This window comes from Zosterops lateralis (genome assembly GCF_965231275.1).
Source record: "Zosterops lateralis genome assembly, chromosome: 17".
NCBI lineage: Eukaryota > Metazoa > Chordata > Aves > Passeriformes > Zosteropidae > Zosterops > Zosterops lateralis.
Genome location: NC_139777.1, coordinates 3,559,280 through 3,582,091, shown reverse-complemented (window position 1 = coordinate 3,582,091; position 22,812 = coordinate 3,559,280). Strand labels below are relative to the sequence as shown.

The window sequence follows — 22,812 nt, the reverse complement described above, 5'->3', positions numbered from 1 at the left end:
CTCCCACTCCCACTCCCAGCCCCAAACCAGCCTGTTCCACACTGGGCTGTGCCCATTCCACCTGGTCCCACAGCCCAGGGCCAGCACTGAGCTCAGATTTGCTTTAGGCAGCAGAGAGTTGTCAGTTTTTGCCAGTTTAGCAGGGAACACCCCATCAATAGTCATCACCTGCCAGGCCCTGCCCTTGGGCACAGTGCAGGACTGGGGCCGTGGTCCCTATGTCCTGCTGTGGGGTGTGTGTTGGGTTGTGTGACAGGGATGTCACTTTGTGATAGAGCAGCTGATCCCACCCTGGCTCCAGTGGTGTCAGCAGTGGGTGAAGCCATGCCAAAATATCACCTGGTGAGGTTCTGAAGCCTGTGAAAGGTATTGGTGTCCTTTGCAGAAAAGGAAGGTGGAATGATGTGCAGAATGCAGAAGCTCAAGAATGAAACTGCCTCTTTAATTTGTCCCGGTCCTTCATGGGGTCTGGGTCCTTGATGGGCTCGGGCTCCTTGTTGGGCTCCTGGCCCCTGTTGAACTCCTTGCTGTGAATCTCCTCTTCCTCCTTGCCGAGCCAGGGGGGCTGCTCAGCTCCTGCTTGCGCCTCCGGATAATGAGCTGGCGCAGCTGAGCCCGGCCCAGCGGCTCTTCCGCTGCCAAGAGAATGGCCATTCCATAATCCACAGTTTTACAGGCCTCACAGCCCCCAGTGGGGCAGGACAGGCTGGAGGGGAGGGACTGGCAAGGACATTGTGGCAGCAGGGGTTGGCCAGGCAGCCACGGGGGATTGGGGAATGGCTTCAGCCCGTCTCTCCCCCCTCCCTGCTCACCGATTTTGGGGTCAGTGGTCTCCAGGTCTGGGGGGGGTGGGCAGAGCTTGCCCCTGTCCATGGCCCCGAGGAGGGTGGAGGCTTCCTGGAGGGGGCTGATGAAGGCCTGGGAGCGCTGGGTGCGATCGACGGACGTGTAGCGCAGCAAGGACTCCCTGAGCAGGAGCTCCTGGACCTTGTCCTCCAGGGGACCTGGGTGGGAAGGAGCAGTGACCTGCAGTGTCCCTGCACCAGGACCCTGCCCAAACCCATCCCTGGCTGTCTGCAGAGCTGGGGGTCCATTGGCTTCCCTCAGGGCAGCCTGACTCCCCAGGGCCAGGGGGCCAAGGCTGGGTCATGGAATCATAAAGTCACAGGGTCATTAATGTTGGAAAAGACCTCCAGAATCACCAAGTCCAACCCCATGCTGAATATCCCCTGCCACATCCACTTTATTTTTGGAACACTTCAAGAGTGGTGACTCTACCACTTCCCTGGGAAGCCTGTTCCAAAGCTTTACCACTATTTCAGTGAAGAAATCTTTCCTAATATGCAACCTGAACCTCCCCTAGTGCAATTCCCCTTGTCCTCTTGCTGGCTGCTTGGTAGGAGAGGCCAACCCTCATTACACTTCAACACCCAGAGCCAAGATGAGGGTTTGGGGGTCCTCTGGGGTGTTTATATATCCCACTTAACTCCCAAATTTGCTGGGAATTTGGCACTGCAAATTCACTTGGGGGCACCCATGACTGATGGGACAGGGGTAAACAAAAACTCAATTAAAACACAATGCAAGCAGGTGGTGGAGAACACTCACGGGAAGATGGGCATCCCTGACCTACCAAAAACTGGCAGCAAGCTGTCCCCAAGAGGCTTCACTATCTTAGTAGTGTCGCAGTCCAATTCCTTCAAGAGGGCCTGCACACGAGACAGGATCTGTCCCAGGAGCTGGCTGCTCTCCTTGTATTTGTTCTCATACTTGTTGGCTTCCTCGGTGATCTCTTCTAGTTTTGCCTATCAGCAAAGGTTTTTGCCAGGTGTCACACCAGCCCCTCGCTGATCCCACCACCCCAGTGCTGCCCAGGTTCAGTCTGGGGACAGAATCACAGGATGCCAGGATGGGTCAGGTTGGAAGGGACCACGATGGGTGGTCTGGTCCAACCTCTACTCAAGCAGGGTCATCTCAGAGCATAGGGCACAGAATTCTGTCCAGATAATTCTTGAATATCCCAAGCTCCCCATGCTGGATCAGGGCTGGCAGGAGCCCCACAGTCACCCTCTCACCATGCACTGGGAGCTGCCAAAACCTTTGCAGGGCCCTTTTCTTCCCACACCTCTCCAGCCACTCCCAGAGCAGCTTTTGCAGGATCAAACCCCCTGGGATGAATGCTGGGACAGGCAGGGATATGCTGCCTTTCCAGAGGGAATTCTCAGCCACAATTACCTCCAGCTCCTGCACGACCTGACTCCGGGCTGCCTCCTCTTGTTCCCTCTCGGTTGTGACAGCCATCATATCATCCTGTGGAAACACAAGGTGGAGTGGGTGCTGATGGAATCCTGCCAGCGACTGGGACAGGGCAGGGACACCTCCAGGCCAGGAGGGCAGAGATAGCCCCACTGCCCACTCCAGGCAGCCCCAGACCGCTGGAGGAAGCTCCTGGCTCTCTGGGACGCTGCAGTATTTTTGCTGGGTACACGGTGGCAGCATTGAGACACGTTTAGCTCTGAGAACACAGAGGAGTTTTTGGCTACTCCTCTGACTCCCCCTGATCCTACCTGTGTGGCTGGAGCCAGGCTCTGGTGTGGGCAGTGTAGGAGAGGACAAACCCACCCTGACCCAAAATTACTACCTGAGAAGGGGAGAAAGAGTCAGGAACTGACCTCGATCGCCTGGATCCTCTGCCTGAGACCCTCATTCCTGACGCTCAGCCTAATGGCATAGCCAAAGAGGATGAAGAATCTCCTGTCCTTTTCCATGAAGTTGTCCAAGAATTCGTCAATGTCGCCGTCCGACAGCTCCAGAAGACGCCTGTAGGCCACCTCATAGCTCTCCTTTTGGCTCAGTTTGGCCCTCTCAGCTGCCTCAAAGGCTGAGAAAGAGACAGAGAGCTGTGGTTGCAGAGTCTTTTCTGCAGTGCTGTGGGGTTTGGTGCAGTGCTGGAGGGGCAGAGGGTGTCTCTTTCACCAGGGAGATAAGCAAGGATGTCATGGGGATGGAGCAAACACCATGGGATCCTCTACTGGGAGGATAGAATAATTAGATTAGATGTCAGGAAGAAATTCTTCCCAGTGAGGGTAGTGAGGCTTGGCACAGGTTGCCCAAAGAAGTTGTGGCTGCCCCTGGATCCCTGGAAATGCTCAAAGCCAGGCTGGACAGGGCTTGGAGAGACCTGGGATAGTGGAAGTTATCCCTGCCCATGGAGAGGGTGGAACTGGATGAGCTTTAAGACTCTTTCCAACTCAACCCTTTCTGTGGTTCCGTGATAAAAGGTTGCACACGGGAGCAGCTCCCTGTCCCAAGGGCACCCCAAGACACTCAGTCTCACTTGGTTACCACTGTTCAGCCTTTTTGCTTGTAGGGTGAAGATTGGGTGGGGGAAGTTGTGGGCAGGGCAGGCATCCTGCCTTTGGGGTGCAATTCTATAAACCACCATCAGCAGCCCTCCCTATCAACCCTGCACAATTCATATTTGTGGTCCCAGTCACACAAATAGTCCTCTGATACCTTCTCTCTCTTTGGCCTGCTCCTTCAATTGCGAGAAGGCTGCACATTTGGCGAGGAAGAAGTTTTTCAGCCTGGTCTCCTGGTGGAGGGCACATTTCCTCTCCAGCAGCCTGATGTTGTACTGGACGGTTTCTCTGCAGCGCACATCCCGAATGTCCGAGATCCTCCCCAGATCCTCCATCCTGCACACAGACACCAACACTCACACCATGTGTGTGTGTACAAGGCTCTGCATTCCTGGCCACTCCCTGTGATGCTGTGCCCATTCCCAGCTCTCATCTGGATGGAGTGGAGATAGCCTAGAGGGAATTCAGGGCCACTAACACGAATTTTGGTGGGGTTTTGTACTAGGGCATAGCACCCAGCTCAGGTGGGACTCAGAAAAAAGAGACAGGGCAGTTCCTCCCATTTAAAAAAAAAAAAAAAAAAAAAAAAAAAATCCAGGATAGATGGAATAATACACCCTGGAGATACCCGTCTCCCCACATTTACCAGGTACCCAACCCTTAGCACCCAGATCTAGATGGGAGCAGTGAATCCTCTCCCTGAAGCCTCAGTCAGTCTCTCTGTTTGAATACTCATCACCCATCAGCCCCAAGGCTTTGCCCAGGGGGCTGACAAGGCCACCTACCACTGCTCATAGTCTTCTGTGGCTTGCTCAATAGCATCGGTCAGCAATTTGTTCTGCTGGACCAGGCTTCTTTCCAGCTTCCAGTAGGAGTTGTCATAAATGGCTTTCTGGAGCTGCATGTTCACAGTCTCTTCTCGGAGCTTGTTGTTTCGGGTCATGATGGTGTTGTAACGGACAGTGATCTGGGGAGGGCAAAGAGAAACGTGGGGAACTGGTGGGGGACTGGGGAGGTTCAGGTTGCTGCTTAAAGACCTTGAACCAGGGCAGGGTCAAACACAATCCAAGAGATTTGAAGCTGGCCCTGCATTGTCCTCCTCCCCAAGAGAGGAGAGGCAGCAGAAGACCAGGTCAATCACAACAGAGACCTGGAGCTGGCTTTGTCCAAGGCAAGGTGGCTCCAGGCAGCCCAGTTTGATCACAAAGCAGGTGCAGACCTTCAGGCCTCTTGGCACAGCACAAGTGCTGCATTTGGGTCACCAAGCCTGAAGGAGCCTTTGAGATATTCTGGGAATATCTCAAAGGCTCAGGCCAGGGGAACAAGCCAGGTGCTTTATGCAGCTTGTGTCAACCAAAAACATTTGCACCACTGTGCTTTGTCCTGACCAGAAAGGTCCCAGGCCCCTGTGTGACCCCATACATGTTCTCCAGAAGCCTCCAAAATGTTTCCTTACGTGATTTAGATTCATCTCCATGAAGTGGATCTTCTTCTCCAGATGTTTGTGACTCTTTGCTTCCAACGTCCTCCAGTTTGTGTCTCTTTGCTTCACTATCTGTTTTTCCAGCTCTACAACCTGCACACACACAGGGAAAAAAAACCCCAGGAAGTATAATCTCCACCTCTAAATTCTGGACTCTTGTCAGGACATGGAGCCAAAGAAAATCCCCTCTGTTGATCTGAACCACAGCAACCATGTCATTAATGAGCTCGCAGTTATAGGAGCAGCTTTAATCCCAAAGGATCCCATCCAGCACACACAGAAACATAAACTGTAACTGGGAGTGGAGGGATTTTTTGTGTCATGAAGGAAGTGCAGCTGTTTTTGGAGGGAACTCCAGCAGGTGCTGAACACAGCACAGCAGCACTTTGTAGAGTGGAAGAGACAATGAGGATGGGGCTTTGGTAGAGGTGTTGTGCTGGCCAGGCAGGGATCTGTGCAGTCCTCCCTGGGAATGAAGGGAGGAAATCTTCTGCCAGAAGTGGGGAGCTTCCAGAGAAGATAAATCCATGGAAGAGTGAAGAAGTTGGAGAACAATGAAGTTCGGGGGCAGGTGGGGGAGGGATGACTCAGGCAAGGCAGAGTTATCATCCCTGACAGAAAACTAACCCTGTTGGGAAAGCTCTGCAGCATCTCCAGCAATGGCAAACTATCCAAGCATGTTCCCTGGCATCCAGCTTGGGCAGCTGGCTCTGAGAACAAGGCTGAAGGGAACTGTCCCTTCCACAGCCCACATTTCCCTTGGCTTCCCACCCTACTCCTGCCCAAATCCAACCAGGATTGGAGAAAGGAGATTTGTCCTCAGGAGAAAGGATGGGACAACCCTCAGATGCTGCTCTTCCTGTATTTGCCACATCTCAGACAGTACTCAGAAAGTTCCAGTTTTACTTCTTTTTTAGAACAAAATAAACCTGAAGGGAGAAGGAGAGGGATGTTTGTGGCCCCAGGCTGGTGTGTGCCATCACACAGGGGTGCAGGGCCTGGTGGGACAAGGTTGAGAGTCCAACCTCATTTTTCCAGTCAGTGCTGCTGACTCGAATGGGAGCCTGGTCCTATCCATTTGTCATTGTCATGTGTCACTTGCCAGGAGGAATATTCCAAGGCCTGAATTAAATGAGTTTTACACTGAGGAGTTTCAGCCACAGGTCTCACTCTGTGACTCTGCCCTGCTGTGCTCAGGCAGGGAACGCTCCAGATGCCCTCACCTGCTTGACCAGGTCAGTTAACAGGGCTTTTCTTTCTTTGATCAGGGCATCATTCTGCATTCTGGTCTGCAAAAGGCTTTGGATCTTCATACGTCGTCTGTTTTCCAGCACCACATTATTCGGGGAATAGATCTGGCTCAGCATTAATGTCACATGTCTGTGTTCTTGCTTCAGATCACGTATTGCTTTTCTGTAAAAATGGAACAACAAATGACATTTAGCACATCCTATCTACCAGGATGGGTCCTTACCCCTCTCCATCTCTGCACTGTGGTCCCCAGGTCTCTATAAAAAAGAGGGAACAACCTTTTTACTTGGGCAGGTGTGATAGCACAAGTGGGAATGGTTTTAAACTGAAAGAAGAGAGATTGAGATCAGATGTTAGGAAGAAATTCTTTACTGTGATGAGTGATGAGGGCCTGGCACAGGGTGCTCAGAGAAGCTGTGACTGCCTCTGGATCCCTGGAAGTGTCCAAGGCCAGGCTGGATGGGGCTTGTAACAACCTGGGGGTAGTGGAAGGTGTCCCTGCCTGTGGGATTCTATAAATCTGTGATTTCGGCATGGAGGAACTTCCCAAGCTCCAGGCAGCCAAGCAGGGCTGTACTCACTCCTGGACCTGCATTCTCCGCCAGATATCATCATCATAGAACTTCCTCTTGTAGGCTTCATGGTGAAAATGGGTCTGCAGCTGCCTGATCTCCATCCTGGCCCTTCTGTCTTTCTCTTCTGCAGTGAGCTCCACGTCCGCTGAGACTTCTCTCCTCTGCCACAGACAAGGGAGGGTTTGGTCACTTGAGCAAACACAGCCAGAAGTGGCAGCAGGTGAGTGGCAGCACCAGCTCCAGCTCTTCCCTGGCACCTGAGATATCCATCACCACCCAAAACATGCAGTGCTGGCTGAGCTGGAGCCAGCAGCTCATTTCCAGGACAGGGAGAGACCTCCACCAGTGAAGAGGGCGGGTGATGGCAGGTTGTCACCTCTTTGATCACCCCAGCACAACAGTGAGGACCACATGAGTCAGAACCAGAGCCACTGGTGCTGGGGACATGGATGAGCCCAGCTGGCTGTCCAGGGGTGGAGCAGCAGTGCCCCTGTCCCCAACCATCAGAAGGTGACTTTTAGCTGAGAAACTGCCCAGCAGGCAAGCACTGAAGGCAGTTAGACACACCACTACCTGTGTCCTCAGATGACTCAAATTGCCCAACTCTGCCTCTCCCAACACCCAAATCTCAGTCCAGGGCCTCATTCCTGGCACAGGAGGGCAGCAGAAGCAGCACCTCGCTGGCAGGAGCAAAGCTGGCTCCCACTGCTGGATGTGTAATTTCCATGGGTAAGATCCCCACAGCAGACCCTCCACAGCCCCTGTGAAGTTCAGCTTTAGTTTGTCCTTTTTTACCCTCATTTTCTCCTTCTAGCTCTGCCAGTTGCTCTGTAGACGCCTCAGGAAGGGGAACAAGTGAAACTCTCCAGGTGCAGGACTGCTTTCCAAGGGAAGAAATGAGACAGGAGTAACGGGGGGGTTGTGTCCTCCTGCCCATTCCTCAGCACCCGCTCGCGTGTTTGGCACATGAGGAAACCATCACAGATGGCTGCAAGAGGAATAAAAGGAGAGCATTTCTGGTGATGTCATCGTGAAATTATTGAGTTTTATAAGTAGGGGAAGAACAGATGGTTTGAGCTGTTCCACCCCGTTCAGTACCTGGGTTTCCATAGAAATTCCGGTGAGGCCAGTCCCCCCAGCCCTGTGGCAGTGGGCACAATCCCTGCAGAACACCTGGATTCAGCCCCCCTGTCCCACTTGATGCCAGGAGGGCACTAGGGTGGACTCTGTATCCCTTACCACCAGAGCTGGTCCCCAGCAGCCACACTGCAGTCCCTTGGGGTCCCCCTGTGTCCCCTGGCACTGCTTGGCCCCACACAGGGCACCTCTCCCAGCCAGGAGAGAGAACCACGGTGGCAGTTGGGTGTTCCCAAAGATCTACCCCTGTTTCCAGCAGGAAAGCTCAGGAGAGGGGAGAACTTAGAAGAAAACTAGTCCCAGTCCCATCCTGCTCTGCCCCAGGTTCCATGGAACAATTGCAGCCTGGTTGCCATGGCAGTGTCACCACAATGGAGTGAGGATGGTGCTCCATGGATCACCGAGATGGATCAAGCAAGGAGTTGCTGGGACCTCACATACATGGACCAAAGGGATTTCCATGCCCTGAAGCACATGCTCCAGCACCTCCCTGGCTGCATGTCCACAGCAAATAGAAACCCTCATTTGGAACTGACCCATAACCTGGCATTCCAAGCCTTTTGCTCCAACAGGAGCAGCCAGGGGCTCACCATCCCCAACAGTGCTTTGGGATTAGGGCTGCCACTCCCTCCCCATCTTGATCCCAGCTCCACGTCCAGATTTTTTGCCTTCCAGCCTGGTTTTTATATGTTTTGTTCATAAAGAGACCATCACCACCTCACTGCCACTGCTGTTGGCATCCGGAGCAGCAATGGCTGGTGCTGCCAAACTGGGGAAGGGTCCTGGGGACTGGGACCTGTTAGGTGGCTGATTAGGGGACAGACTGAGGCTCCATGCCCACATCTCTCCCTTCCATGCAGGGAAGCACTCAGGAGCTGTGGATTGAGTCATAAGAGCCACGATAATCCTTTCCCTATAAGCTGGAGCGTGTGGCCAGCTCCTTCCCAGGGACTGTGCAAACGCTGAGATCCCTGGAGGGCAGGAGCACAGGGGCTGTGTTTTTTAGCCCTGGAGTTGCTTACTCAGCTGTGGGCTGAAGAGGAGCAGAGCAGTGCTGAAGGTGAGCAAAGGGCAGCCTGTCCCAGTTTGCAGAGCTGCAGCGAGTTCAAAGCCACGAGCAAAATCCCCGACCAGAGCATCGGCACTTCCCCGTTATCCCAGAGACTTTGATGAGCTAACAGCCCAGCCACCAAGTTCCAGGCTAATTCCCAGCCAGACAGGCTCTGAGGAGGCATTTATAGGAAATCATATTCACGGCAGAAAGCGGAATGTGGTGTTTGATAAGAAAAATCACAACCGAGGGCAGAGCCGTGCTGGGAAGGCAGCGGAGCCTGAGGATCCCACCAGGGCTGGGGGAAGCTCCCAGAGCTTTTCATGCTGTTCTTGCATGATCAACAGCTCCGTGGGGTAATGACAACAAATACCTCCCCAGGGGTGAGGTTGTCACTCAGTCCCAATGGCCCTGGGTGTGTTATAGGGCACATCCCTTCTTTTCACCCTCAGCAGAAACAGGGCCAAACCCCCAGTTCCCAATGAAAGTAGAGGTGCAGGGGTGAGCATTATTTTTCCAGAAACAATGCCACTCAAAACCTTGTTTTTCCTTGGGTTGGACTAGTCCAGCCTGAAAATACAGCCCATATTGTCTGTCCTTTTTTTGTGTTCTTCTCCATGGGCCAATTCTCAATTGTTTAGCAATGAACAAGTCAGTAAATTAAACTATTCAGGAGGGCTCTGATTTGGTAGAGTCTGTGTCTGTCTCCCTCATTGCAGAAGCACTGATCTGACTGAAGAGGACTCTTTTCACCCAAACAATGCCTGTCTGTCACACTTGCTCCCAGTGAGGGTGACTTCATTGTCTGGATGGACCTTTCAGTAGAACAGTATTTGGAGCAGGATGAGATTGTCCATATCATTTGAATCCAAAAATTCCCCCAGCCTCTGAGAGAAACAGAAGAAAAGTGACTTTCTACGCAATTTTCAACTTAACCAATTTTGCCTAATTTAACAAGTACTTTTAGCGCTGATTGACACGCAGAAATTATTCCTTCAGCAGCAGATCTAGGGGCTAATTAAAACTCATTGTACTATATTAAGGGATGAATTCTGATCTGTGCAAGCAGTGTAAACTTTTCCTGATTCCAGCAATGGTTTTCCTGTTCCACTGGGTCCAGTTCACGGGGGCTGCAGGGGATGGTCAGAGCTGGGCTGGCTCTGAGCTGAGCTCCCAGCTGGGAGCGTCCCATCAACGTCAAACAAAATCTCTGGGGCAAGCAGGAGAATCAGGCCCATATTTTCATGCAAATGTAATACATTCATGTTACTTAATGCCTATTTATAATAAATCCAGAACTTAATTCTACTTAACCCGTCTTTAGTGTTTGACACATGAAATCGGTGAGTCAGAGGGCTATATATGGAACTGTCAAAACTTTCTTTTTTCCCCTCCTCTAAAAGCCTGGATTAAATCATAATCAAACTCTCGTCAGCTCCAGCAGCAGTGCCGGGATGAGCAGGAAGATGCTGACAACTGCTAAGGCAGCTGGTGGTGGGGAAAGATCTTCTCAGGCAACAAAATGATGGCTAAAACCTCAGAGAAAAGGCTCTGAGTTCAGACACATGCTGTGTCCATTTGCTGAAATCGTAGAACTAGAATGGCTTTGGTTGGAAGGAATCTTAAAACTCATCCAGTTCCACCTCCTGCCATGGGCAGGGGCACCTTCCACTAGCCCAGGTTGCTCCAAGCCCCATCCAACCTGAGCTTGGCCACTTCCAGGGATGGGGCAGCCACAGCTTCTCTGGGCAATCTATGGCAGTGCTTCAACACCCTCTAAGTAAATAATTTCTTCTTAACATCCAATCTAACCTCTCCTCTTTTAGTTTAATATCATTCCCCCTCGTCCTATCACCATCTGCCCATGTAAATGTTGTCCTGTGGACCTGGAGGGATCACTTGGCCTCGTGGTGTCACCTTACCAAGACCTGGCTTGTGAATGGTGTCCCATGATCACATTTTCTAGCCAGGTTTTTAATTCTTTCCTCTGGTGAATGTTATCTTCACATGTGCATGAATCAGCTTTCAACAGGCAAGACCAGTTTTGGCCCAAAACCCCCATGAACATATTGAGAGTTGTAGACCTGCAGCATTTTGCAACTGGCTTGAGTTTTGCTCTGTGTTTTTTTTAGAGGAGAGGTTTCATTTCAAATATACATAGAAAATATCACTTCTTCCAGCCTGTCCTTGCTGGGTGGGGGTCGAGACATCTCTGTACAGACAAATGACTTTAAAGTTTTCAGGGTAATTGGTAGAAGTAAGGGGAGAGGAGGCTGTTGGCTGCCTCCTCGATTACAGCTGTTATTTCTCCACACTCCAAGAGGAAATTGTCATCGTAATTTCCTGCAGATGGTTTTCTCCTGAATTGCTGACACCAAGTGAAATGTGATTTCCAGCAGTGAACTGCCTCCTCCGTGGCTTTACTGGGTTTTATTTCAAGCGTTGCTTTAGGAGCAACTTCCCCAAACTTTGACTTTAGGAAAGTAAAACTCTCCCACAGCAGGCTCCACCACTCCAGCAGAGCCAAATAACGTGGATTTCATCCATCTGTGCTAACTCCCAGCCACCTCTGGCTGCAGCAGGTACACCGTGCTGAATTACTGCTCAAAGGCTGCTTCCACAGGGGTGGAATGCAGGAGGAAAATAGTCAAGGATGTGCTGAAAGCACAGAAAGAAGAGACTTCCAAAAATTTCACTGGGCTGAGGTCAAACCTGGCACGTAACAAGCACACAGACTCTGCAGGATGATTTTAGCTAAAGCACAAGAACAGGGGACTCAAGGACAGAGCCATCACAGACACCACTGTCACACGAGGCTGTGTCTGACATGGAGCAGGGCTCTCTGTGACAGCGTGGGGTGGTGAGGTCCTGGCACAGGCTGCCCAGAAAAGCTGTGGCTGCCCCATCCCCAGAAGTGTCTCAGGTTGGACAAGGCTTGGAGCAACCTGGGACAGTGGGAGGTGTCCCTGCCCATGGCAGGGTTGGAATGGGATAAGCTTTAAGGTCCCTTCCAACCCTAATAATTCTGGGATTCTATGACTTTTTTTCTGCTGTGTTTTAGGCAAAACTGCACAAAGTTACTCTCAGTGGTGCTGCTGATCCCTCAGCAGTTTTGGGGACATCACACCCAAGCAGGAGGGAGGCAGGGGTTTGCCCTGGGCTGGGATATGCAATACACCAACTCTCAAAGTCTGGCAGAGCACTTGGCCACGGCTGAGCCGAGCTAATAAATTCCCACTATGACCTCCCACAGCCCATTCTTCCCAGGGAAGTCTGTTGGCAAATCCAGACACTGTGCTGGAAACTCTCCCTGCCAGACTGAGCTGGGGAGCACTGGGGGGGTGGTTTGTGGCTGAGGAAGCAGCACATCACTGAGAGAATTGGGAAGGAAATTCTCTTTTCCACGTACTCCAGTGGCCCCATGTCAGCTCTGGGGCAGCACAGGAGAGCACAGCAGGTACAGCCTGGTTTAGAAGAGCTATTTCCAATTAATCATTCCTGATTACAGTCCTGTGCAAAGGCTCCTGCTCAGGACTAAGAATACCTGATTAGTTGAACACGCTCTGGAAGTGGCTTAAGGCAACTGAGGATTTGCCTATATAAGATCACTCAAGGAAACTGTTCTGAATTAACATTTAAAGGCAATTAATTAAACTGCTGGATGGGTGTTCTGCACCGTCTGCATCCCATTCTTTTCCAAATCAAATGAAGGCCACTTGATCTCTGGGTTAAGCACAGGAGGAAAGTATCCTGAGGAGCCCACAAACCCCACGAAAAGAAGCACAACTAAAACAAATCTTCCTGGATGAATCTCACCCCAGGCCCAGCCTGCTGTGAGGATGTTGACATGGACAGTCCAGAGCTTCCTGTCTCCTCAGTTTTGGCTTTATGGGAGAAGTTTGGGCACTCTTGTTCCCTTCCAGCAGCAACCACAATGTCGGGAAGAAACTGAGCGCACCGACTGCTCTGCTCCAGCTCAGTGACGTTAATGCCTGATTAAGTAGGTGACGATATCAGGCAGTAAAAGCTCGGCCAAGCACAGGCAGAGCACCCAGAGTGGCTCAGACTGGCCTTGCCCAAGATTAACCCGGCGGCTGGACACGGCAGCCAGCAGGTCCACGGGATGAGACAGGAGCAGAAAGCTCCCTGGAGAGGAGTCAGCCCAGCAAAACCACTCAGAGCCTTTTTTGTTTGATTTAGGACATGTCTCCTTGTAATTAGCCTGGCTTGGCCCCGCCGTTTTTTTCTGAGGCAGGATTTCAGACCTGCTCCCGCCAGGAATAGCCGCTTTCCCAGGCTGCTGCCTGCCCCACAGCCCTGCTCTGGAGCAGGAACAGATTGTTCTGAACACTCTGGTCCATTTGCCATTTCTCCAAGCTGGCTGGGTTTGCTGTTTATTGCCACTTTGCTCAGCAACTGATCTTTTGCAAGATCCCAGCTATCAGTGCCTCCCCTCCCGTCTGCCGCCGCTCACGGCTCTTGAGGTTAGTCCAAGGCTTTGCAAGAGACATCAGCTGATTTTTGTAATAGTTGTTACTCAAGAGTTCATTTAAATTAAAGCTTCAGCAAAGAAAAATCCCAAGGGCTTGGGCTGCATGTTTCTCTCAGCGTAAATTTGAAGCGGCTTCCAAGGAAATGCAGAGGTGACATGAATCAAAGCTGGGTTATAATGAATCCTCCTGGGTGTTTTCCTACATTTCTGGGACTAGTTCAAAAGGGAGCTGCACAGCTTGGAAATGGCTTGGAAAAGGGAGCCTGTTTCTAACCCTGCCACTGAAGGAGATTTGTTGGATGTGCAGGGAAGTCATCCCCAGCAGCCAGGAGCATCCTCTCCCACCAGCCATCAGTGGCCCCTGCTTTTCCCACTTTTACCTTCCCAGGCAGGTGGGGGCAGGCTGGGAAAGCCCAGGAGCACTGGGCTGGCCGGGGCAGAGGGATCCAGGGATGCAGCCATGGCCTGCTCACTGCTCAGAGGGAGGAGAGGAGCAGGAGGCGGCAGAGCTGCGCCAGTTGCTTGGCAACTCCCTTGCAAATCTCCATCCTGTCAGAAAACATTTTTTTCCAGCGATCTGGATGGGTTTTCACAGGCACAGGATCAGGTTTGGATGATCAGGTGGTTTTAAGAGACCACACCTTGTACCTGGAGGGGCCACACAACTGCTTTGACCAGAAGCTGGACCAGGCTGATCCCAGCTCAGTCTTTGTGTCTCTCCATCATTACAGGAGCACAGCTGTGGTGGCATCATCCCCCAGCCAGGCTTTCCCCTGACATCCCATGCCTCAGCTGTCCTTCAGTCCATACCTGGCTTCCCCAAGCTTCCAAACTCGGTGGTCAAACTTGACCCAGAAATCCATCTGGGTAGTTACTGTAGTCTTCACTTTGTGTGCAGAGAGAAAGGAGAAGGAAGAGGTGCCGGGTTGTTCCCAACTTTTGATGGAGAGGGAGCAAAGCAGAGCACTGAGGACCATGCTGGGTTTGGTAGTGGAATTAAAAAAAAAAAAAAAAAAAAAAAAAAAAAAAAGGTAAAATAGCCCCAAATGATTGCCAAGAAGGCTGGCACAGACAGCATCTCTCTGCATCTCTACTTTGCTCTATTCCCACTTGCATTTCCCATGGGACATGCTCCTGGCTTTGCCACCTTCAAGCTGAAGAGCCACTCAGGTGGCAGCGTGTCCTGCAGGAGCCCAGTGTCACCATCAACGTCACCATCAACCAAGAGAGGAAGGAAGAGCCACCCAAAATTCACATTAACCCCCTCTGCACTTCAGCATGAGCCCATTTGAGTGGGAGCTGATTCTTCTACTCAGAGCTAACGAAGGGGGAATTTCCTCACGGGAAATAAAATAGTCTCAGCCTGAAAAGGGTTTTTCTCTTCTGGATTTTTTGGTTGGGAACAGCGGCTGGAATTTTCCTCTCGGCTCTGCTGACACAACCCCTTCTCCTCCAGTGTGGGAGGGGAATTTGGCCTGCTGATACTCTGTGCCAAGTTTAGATCGGGATAATGATACACTATTCGGGTTTCTATAGATCCTCAGGTCACTTTGAAAACATGAATTAATCCTGACAACGCAGCTGCGAGGAAATGGAGGTTTCATTTTCCCTGATTTAAAGAGAGGGAAACTGAGACCTGGGGAGAGCATGGTTTTGGTGAGGCTGCAGAGAAAACACACGACAGAGGCTGGGAGCAAGCCCAGGGTCCCGAAAGCCTTTCCGCTCCTCGCCGCGCTGCAGAGCCTCCTTCCCACACAAACCCGTTCTGGAGCATCGTTTTACACCAGCCCAAAATGTAGCTCCCTTTTTATATTTAGCTCCCAGGTTCTGTAAAGGGACGTTATGTAACAGACCTCAAGTGTGGCATTTTATAATTTACCAGCTCAACTTGTGCTGCTTCTAGAAATCCGCCTGTGCGCTGTATTCCCCGGCTGAGCTCTCGCCCATCTCCTCCTGAGCTGGCAAAATATCCCACTGGGCACCCATCTGTGGTTTTAAAGCCCTGTGCTGTGCTGTCCCCACGGCCCCAGCCAGCCATGCTGTCTCCCAAGCAATTAATTCTTGCCAGCTCCATTTTAATTGTCAAATTCTCTGCCCCTGCAAGAGAAAGAGAGGAGGCAGATGGATGCGCTGCTCTCAGAGGGCAGACACAGCCCTCGCTGGTGGAAAATCTTCTTTTGGGTTGCAGGATGGTTCAACAAGCTCTGAAATCTCAGTGGAAGGTGGGAGGGCACACAGGAGCCTGTGCCCAGCTGGTCCCATCCATCCATCCATCCATCCATCCATCTGTCCCTCCAGTGAAAATGGGTGTCCCCAAATCTGGGAGTGAGGGAGGGTGAGGCAGCCAACAGCCAGCACCACATGGTGATGTTCTGCTGCCTCACAGTCCCTGTATCCTTGATGCTCTGGCAGCAAGAATCCTCCCTGGGCACACCTGGTCCTGCCAGGACACAGGAAACTACCTCGGCAGGCAAACACCAAAGCACATCTGCATTGGCAGCCCACAGACCCCTGCCCCATCCGTGTGTTGAAGCTTCTCAGTGCTCTGAGCATCTATTGACTGCTTGGAAATCTGGGGTGTAAGGAGGGAAATGCCAGGGAAGCATTTTCTAGGGTGCATGCAGCCAGGGAGGCTGCAGAGGTGCACTGCAGGTAAAGCACCGTTGCAGGGCTGACACCTCCAAGGTGAGCTCTGCTGGCAGGACAAACACGACTGACAGCGTTCCTGGCTTCAATCCTTGCCTGCAGGCAGAAGCGAGGAAACACTTTAAGGAATATTTGCTGAAGTGGCAAAACCCCCTGGCTCACCCCATCTCACCCCTGGGCCCCTCTGCTGCTCCTGGGGCCTGGGACAGGCCAGCAGCAGCCCTGGGTGGGCAGATGGATGGACAGACAGCCCTGCTGTGATCACCTCCAGGCCAGGACAACAAAGTGATCCCTCACTTCTTTTAGCTGAGCTGAGCAATAACGTGGAATGGCCTTAAATCCTCTGTGTGCTTTTTCCAAGTCCTTATTTCTACAGTGATATATATAAACTGGAGCTCCCTGGAAGTTTTGCTATAAGCTTGGGTGCCTGGTGCTGATGAGCAGCAAGAGCTCATCCAGCTGCTCACTTCCTTCTCCCTCCAAAAGCCGAGCACTTTCCTCCCAGATTATTTTAACCCTCAACATCTGCCATAAACAGCAGAAAGGACTTGGCATGTGGCTCAGTGAGAGATGAGGAAATGACCAGAAAGTTGAAATCCTGAGCTGAAAAAACAGTTTTTACTAAAAATACACGTCCAGCCAGTTTCAGCGCATGAGGCTGTCCCCGCCCTGGAGTTTCAGTCACATCTCTGAACATCATCATCAAACAAGTGAAACAGAAGAGCATTAATTAATCAAGCAGTTGATGGCACAGCATTTAAAGGCTGTGCAAGAACCAGGAGCAGTGAGCAGGGGATTTAAAACATCTCTTTGTGCTCCTGTTGCAGCCCAGTGGAGCCAGGGACAATCCTCATCACTTCCAGAGCAGGATCAGTGGCAGCACAGGGATGTGTTCACCCAGCCTGGGCAGACGTGACAATTTCCATATTAATCAGAGCACAATAAAAACCACCAAACAGGAATGAGCTCCTAGAGTGGCCGAGCTCCCACCACAGAAGTATCGAGTGTGTTCTCCTGGCCACTTTCATCCCTGGGATTTCCAATCTCTCCTTGAAGCCCTGGTTTGAAGCCCCGGGGAATTCAGCAGCAGTACCGCAGTTTCACCAAGTGACTCACACCTCCTCACCTTTAGATTTTATTTTCTCCCCGCTCCCTGCTTTCTCATGCAAATGTTACTCTGCCAAGGTGCTGCGGCTCCCGGAGCATTTCTGGCATCGCCTGCTGCTGCTGCTGCTGGAAGGAGTGAGTCTGGATGAGACTGGGCAGGTCCCTTCACGAGCTAGGGCTGGGAAGAGAGAGGCACTGCAATATGCACACTTGATAGTAAATAAATGTGTAATAAATATAAGTTTAACCATTAAAAAAAATTAAATTAATTAAAATGTGTCTGCGGTCAAGCAGAAAAGAGCTGGTGCCCTGTACCAGCTCCTCACAGTCACAGCACAAGGGACACTGAGCAATGTGGGAGGGGGTCACCCAGGTCTGGAAAAGGTCATTTGAGCAACTAAAATTCAAAAAGGTGCAGGAATAAAGAGGGCAGAGGCCATGGTGGCTGCTTGCCTTGTTTTAACCTGTTGCCCACAGTGTTGTGGAAGGAGAAAGAGACTGAGGCTCAAGCAGAGAAGTTGTGGCTGCCCCATCACAGGGAGTGTCAAAGGCTGGGCTGGACAGGGCTTGGAGCAACCTGGGATAGTGGAAGATGTCCCTGCCCGTGGCAGGGGTTGGAATGAGATGATCTTTAAGTTTCCTTCCAACCCAAACCATTCTGGGATTCTATGGCTGGCAGAAGCAGCACATGCTGTGCCAGGACCACCCCTCTGGGTCCTCTGCAGAGGTCACTGCTGAAAGCATCTCATCACCAGGGCAGGTTCCACAGCACCCAGGACTCGCCTCTCCCAGGGTCCTCAAGCCACCCCAGAGCTCCTGCAGAGACCTCAATGATGGTTTTGGGGGTCAACTCACAGCTTGTGCCCACCCCATCTTTTTCCTCAGCATTGCCTCCATATCACTAACCCTGGCACATGCCATGGATTCCCTTTCTTGGCTGGGGAAGGGCAGTGACCTTGCCACAGCAACCTTGTCTGTGCCAAATTGCAGCTATGAAAGGGAGAAAAGTTCAGCTGAAAAATACAGCTCACCTTTTTATAGAAGAATATGGGATCTGATACATCGCAGTTGAAACCCTTCCAAAAAGCCAGGTGGGACTTTTTCTCTCTCTCTATATATATATCTAAACAAAACCATTTCTTTCTTAAAAAAAAAAAAAAAAAAAAAAAAAAAAAAAAAAAAAAAAAAAAAGGAGAGAGAGAAAGAAAGAAAAAAAGAACTCTGACAACTATCCCACGCCAAGAAAGACGTTTAATTGAAGCCACACAAAAGACAGTCAGTCTCACCAGCAACTGCACTTCTATCGCCTCCAGACAGCCTGACGCACGGATTCAGAGCTGAGGATGAATGTCAGCTGTCAGGTCCCTAAGGCTCTCCTGTGACCTACATGCTACTGAGGAAGAAAATCCACCCAACACTTGTTTGGGGTTGTGTTGGGAGAAGTGACAAAGGGAGCACGGCTTGGCAGAGGGGGCGTCACCCAGGGTGGGGTTGGAGTGAGGAGAAGCCCCTCTCCTGAGGAGCTTGTGGTGTGAATCCTTTGGTGCATGGAATCACCCAGGAGCAGCCTGCACTGGTCCCCTCCTCATCCCCTGTTGGAAAAATTACAGCAGGAATTCTGCAGGGAAGTCAAAAGGTGTTGGAAAAGGATTGAAAGTGGAGTCTGAGGGCTGGAGACCCCCGAGTGAAGGTTGCAGAGATTGAAGCGTGCAGGTGAAAGGGGCTTCTCTGACCTCCAGCAGGTTTCTCCATCCCTGGAGATGTTCCTTCACCTCCAGAGACTTGTGATTCAGGCTGAATTACCTGGGAAGAAATGGTTTTGTTGAGAAAAGTGCTCTGTGACAGTTATCATCAGGCAACTTCAGGCAGGTACAAACTTTCATAAACTACTTTCCTTCTAAAATTCTGCCTCATGGTCTCAAAATCCACTTTTCCTTTTAGGGCATAACAGGAAGAGATCTGTCCCTGCATCACCTTGCATGTGTAGGATCAATGAGAAAGTTGATTTGTTATCCTGATCCTTGTAGGGAATGCAGAATCTCACATGGGGTGTCTCTTCCCTGCTTGGATCAGAATTCAGAAGTGAGATGTCATGACACATTTGAAGCCTAAATGCATCCTGGAATCATCAAAGCTGTTCTGGCTGTGGGGTGAACACTTCCTCTAATCTCTATTTTGCTTTCTAAATGGAAGGAATGGACTGCTGGTGTCCACAGCCATTCACTCTGAGACAGAAGTTTAACATCAGCCACCTGTGTCTGCCTGGCTGACCCAGAGCCAATGCAACGCTGAGATCTCCCCCAAGCCCAGCCTTGCCCTGGGATGAATCTCATCCACAAATACATGGGGGATTCTTCCTGCAAACAAGGTATCTACTTCTAAACTGAAAAAAAAGAAAAAAAAAAAGAAAAGAAAAAAAAAAAAAAATCACATGAAGCAAAACATGGAGTTCCAGCAGAGAAGAGACTGGAACAAAAGGGGCAAGTTTCCAAGGCTCCCTTTTCCACCAGATTAATGTTCCTGACTCTCCTGCCTCACCTGCCACCTCACAGCTACGTTTGCATGGAAGCATTGACGTAAAAAGCTGATTTATTGCCTAAACCCCACCATTGTGCACTCTGTCATTCTCAGCACTTGGATTTATCACCACATCCAGACCAAAACACTCGTGATTCATCAGGAAAGGCACCAAGCTGGAGAGCGGCGTGGGAGAGACCGGGCTCCATCACTTTGGATCTGTCTCTGCTGTAGCCCTGAGATGGGATTGCAGCTCCCAGGGTTGTGTTTGCTGTGAAGCAGCTCACAGCAGCACCCAAAGTTCCATGGGTGCCATGATAACCTTGCCCACCTTTACCTTGAGTCCAGCCCAAGTTTTCCCTCTCTGCTGCTGGGCTAAACCCAAATGTCCATGGTATTCCAGATGTTTGCTTAGATGAAGCTGCCCATGGCCTGGAGGAAGCACCATCCCAGGAGAAAGAGGGTTTCCTCAAGTTGCTTAAGGCATCCTCTGGATGCTGGTGCAGGTTTTTGAGCCAAGAACACAGCTCAGCTCAACCTGGGCTGGGGATTTCAGCGAGTTTAATCCGTTTTATACACACTCCCTCAATTGGCTAATGACAGCTAATTACACAGGCTTAAACTCTGGCCACACTCTTTTGGAGACCTGGGAGAAGCTGATCCTGCATGCCCAGGAGAGCCAGGATGGGATCACAAGGCAGCTGTGACCAAGGCAGCACTCATGGAATGGCCTGGACACCAGGACCTGAGTGATGCTGGTGGCAGAGGATGTGTCCCAAGGGATGCCAGGGCAAAGATGCCCTGGCAGCTCACAGTGGTGTGCCCAAAATGAATGGACAAACCAGAAGGGAATCCAGGGATCAAAGGTGATTCCAGCCACAGATCCCTCTGAATCCTTTTGCACCAATTTTGGCGCAGTGTTACGTAAGAGCAGCCCAGCTCCTGAAAATCAGCCAGGCTGGCGAGTGGAGAGCAGCAAGGAGGAGGTGAGAATAGAAACAAATAAATAGGAATACGTGGCAGCTACTTCCACAATGGACCACGTTTCCAAATGCTGCATATGAGCAGAAATCCCAGGTGCCCAAGAACTGCCAATGGCATTGTTCTGGAATTTCAGGAGTGTAAGGGAAAACAAAATCTGGATCAGCAAAACTCTCAAAGTGCCCTCTGTACACTTGTTACCTGTCCCTGGGAAGGCTTTGGTGCACCAGCCTTCAGGCACCTGCAGGTGGGATTTGCCATATATTTCACCTGTATTTCCATGGGAAAAGCCATGAATGAATGAATTAGGGATCTCTGGGCTGCATGGAAGGTCTCTTTCTTGCTCCTGCATCTCATGTTCAGTGGTGTGTCTCTCACTGGCAGAAGCACAGCAGCTGTTTGACCAATAGTGAATCGCCAGACCTTCATCCTATTTCCACTTTCCTGGTCCCTTGACAGCCCTCCTGCTCCTGCTTTTTCATGAGTTTTAATTAGAGAAGCAGCTCAGCCATGAAGCTGGGCTGAGATCAGAGGCCGTGTCCCAGGCTGCAAATGTGCATCTCTGGCCAGTGCAATGAGGAACATCCACAATGCGCTGCCTTCGAGCCACGTGAGGCTGCAGCTGCACAGAAATGTCCCACTTTGAGATTCTCCTTGTTTTGCAAGGCCTGCTCACATCCTTCTGTACCACCACGTCCAGGTGAGCCCTGCTGAGAGCTGCTGACACTGCAATGGGAAAGGAAAGCCGTGCTCACCCCACCATAAACCAGCTGGAAAAGGGGGAAAAAAACCCTTTGCTGGGTGTACAGCACCAGCTGGTATCCATGATTTTTTTCCCTTTCCCCTCAGAAAACAGCTCAGCTGAGCCCTGTGGAAGCCCACAAGAGCTTTCCAGCCAGTTATGCAACTCCCTTTGGCGGGGCTAAGGGATTCCTGAGGAAGAGGGGAAGACGGGGCTCCACTCGGTGCCAAAGCGGCGTCAACTGATCCGCCACGGCTGTTCTCCACTTAAAGTAGGACAAAGCCTCCTTTGGAGCTGTTTCTCCTCTTTTTCCAAGCAGCAGGGCAGACGATGGTCATGCTTGCCCAAGGATGCTCAGCCACAGACAGGACACATCAAAATTGCTCCTGTGCCTCATCCTGGAGCATTAAAAGTCGGATTTATCTTAGAAATTCACCGAGAGTGTGGACTGTGATGGGTTTTTCTAATCCGAAGAGCTGGAGCAGGAAAAATCCTATTGTGGTCACTGCTATATTAGGAAAAAAGGGACTTATGACATTTTTATATGAGAAGGGTTTTATTGGTAGTATTTTTGAGAGTATGAACCTTCCAAAACTCACCAACAGATTATTTTTCCATTTGAAAATACCTTTCACCAGAAACCTGTGAAGCACATCAACTTTTAATAAATAAAAATTTTAAAAACCTGCTAGGAGGGTTTGGCAAATCATACTTCTCTCGTGTCAAAATCTCCTGTCTCAACATTTTCTGAGCTGATTTTTTTTTACCTTTGGTATCAAAACTATGATTTTAACAAGCTTGAGATGGACTTGTCATTGGTGTTGACAGCTGCTGTTGGGGGGAGATTTCAGATGGAGACCAGCTGTTAAGACTGGGAAATCATCAGCTTGGTGGAAATCAAGGCCTGGCTCTGGTGTGCAGGATACACCCATGAGAAGAGTGTAAGGAAGTCTCCAGCAGGAATCCTGCTGGTGGCTGGCTGGGAATGAGGTTTCATTCAGTTTCTGCACAAGGCTTGAGTCCTTGGAGAGCCCCAAGGCAAAGCTGGAGGCTCAGGAGCAGCCGCCAGCCCCAAGCTCCTCGCCAGGTTCCGCAAAGGAACGCGCAGGATCCGCAAGTTTTGCTGCTGGAGGGAGATCGTGGCACTGTGTGTTTTGTAAATAAAACATGACACTAAGAAAACTCCTGCCTGTGCGTCATCAGCTCCCTTCGGAGCAGGACACGGACCCTTCCATCTCCAGATCAGCCTCGCAGCTTGTTCCAGCTGCTCCTCTTTTGTCTGACAAATCAGCGCCACCCACCCCCAAAAACCCTGCTGAAATTTGGGGGTTAGCAAAATATTTGAGGCGTGAAAAGCCTAAAGGCGTGCATGAGGCTTTATCTCGACTGTAACACCAGGCAAGCTGGGTGCAAACAGTAGGAGTTATGAAAACATTGGAATCCTGGCTGTGGAGCGAGTCAGGGAAAA

The 22,812-nt window shown here is 50.9% G+C and overlaps 1 protein-coding gene across 1 annotated transcript; it reads right to left on the bottom strand.

The window, feature by feature from the left end:
• Nucleotides 1-421: 421 nt before the first annotated feature.
• CCDC63 (coiled-coil domain containing 63) lies at nt 422-6,772 on the bottom strand (the record flags this gene model as incomplete). Its single annotated transcript, XM_083874182.1, has 10 exons — nt 422-576; nt 813-1,004; nt 1,634-1,805; nt 2,236-2,310; nt 2,673-2,881; nt 3,517-3,698; nt 4,148-4,329; nt 4,819-4,938; nt 6,069-6,258; nt 6,678-6,772. 10 exons carry the CDS (start codon nt 6,770-6,772, stop codon nt 422-424), a joined length of 1,572 nt encoding a protein of 523 aa, XP_083730308.1.
• Between the last annotated feature and the right edge of the window lie 16,040 nt (nt 6,773-22,812).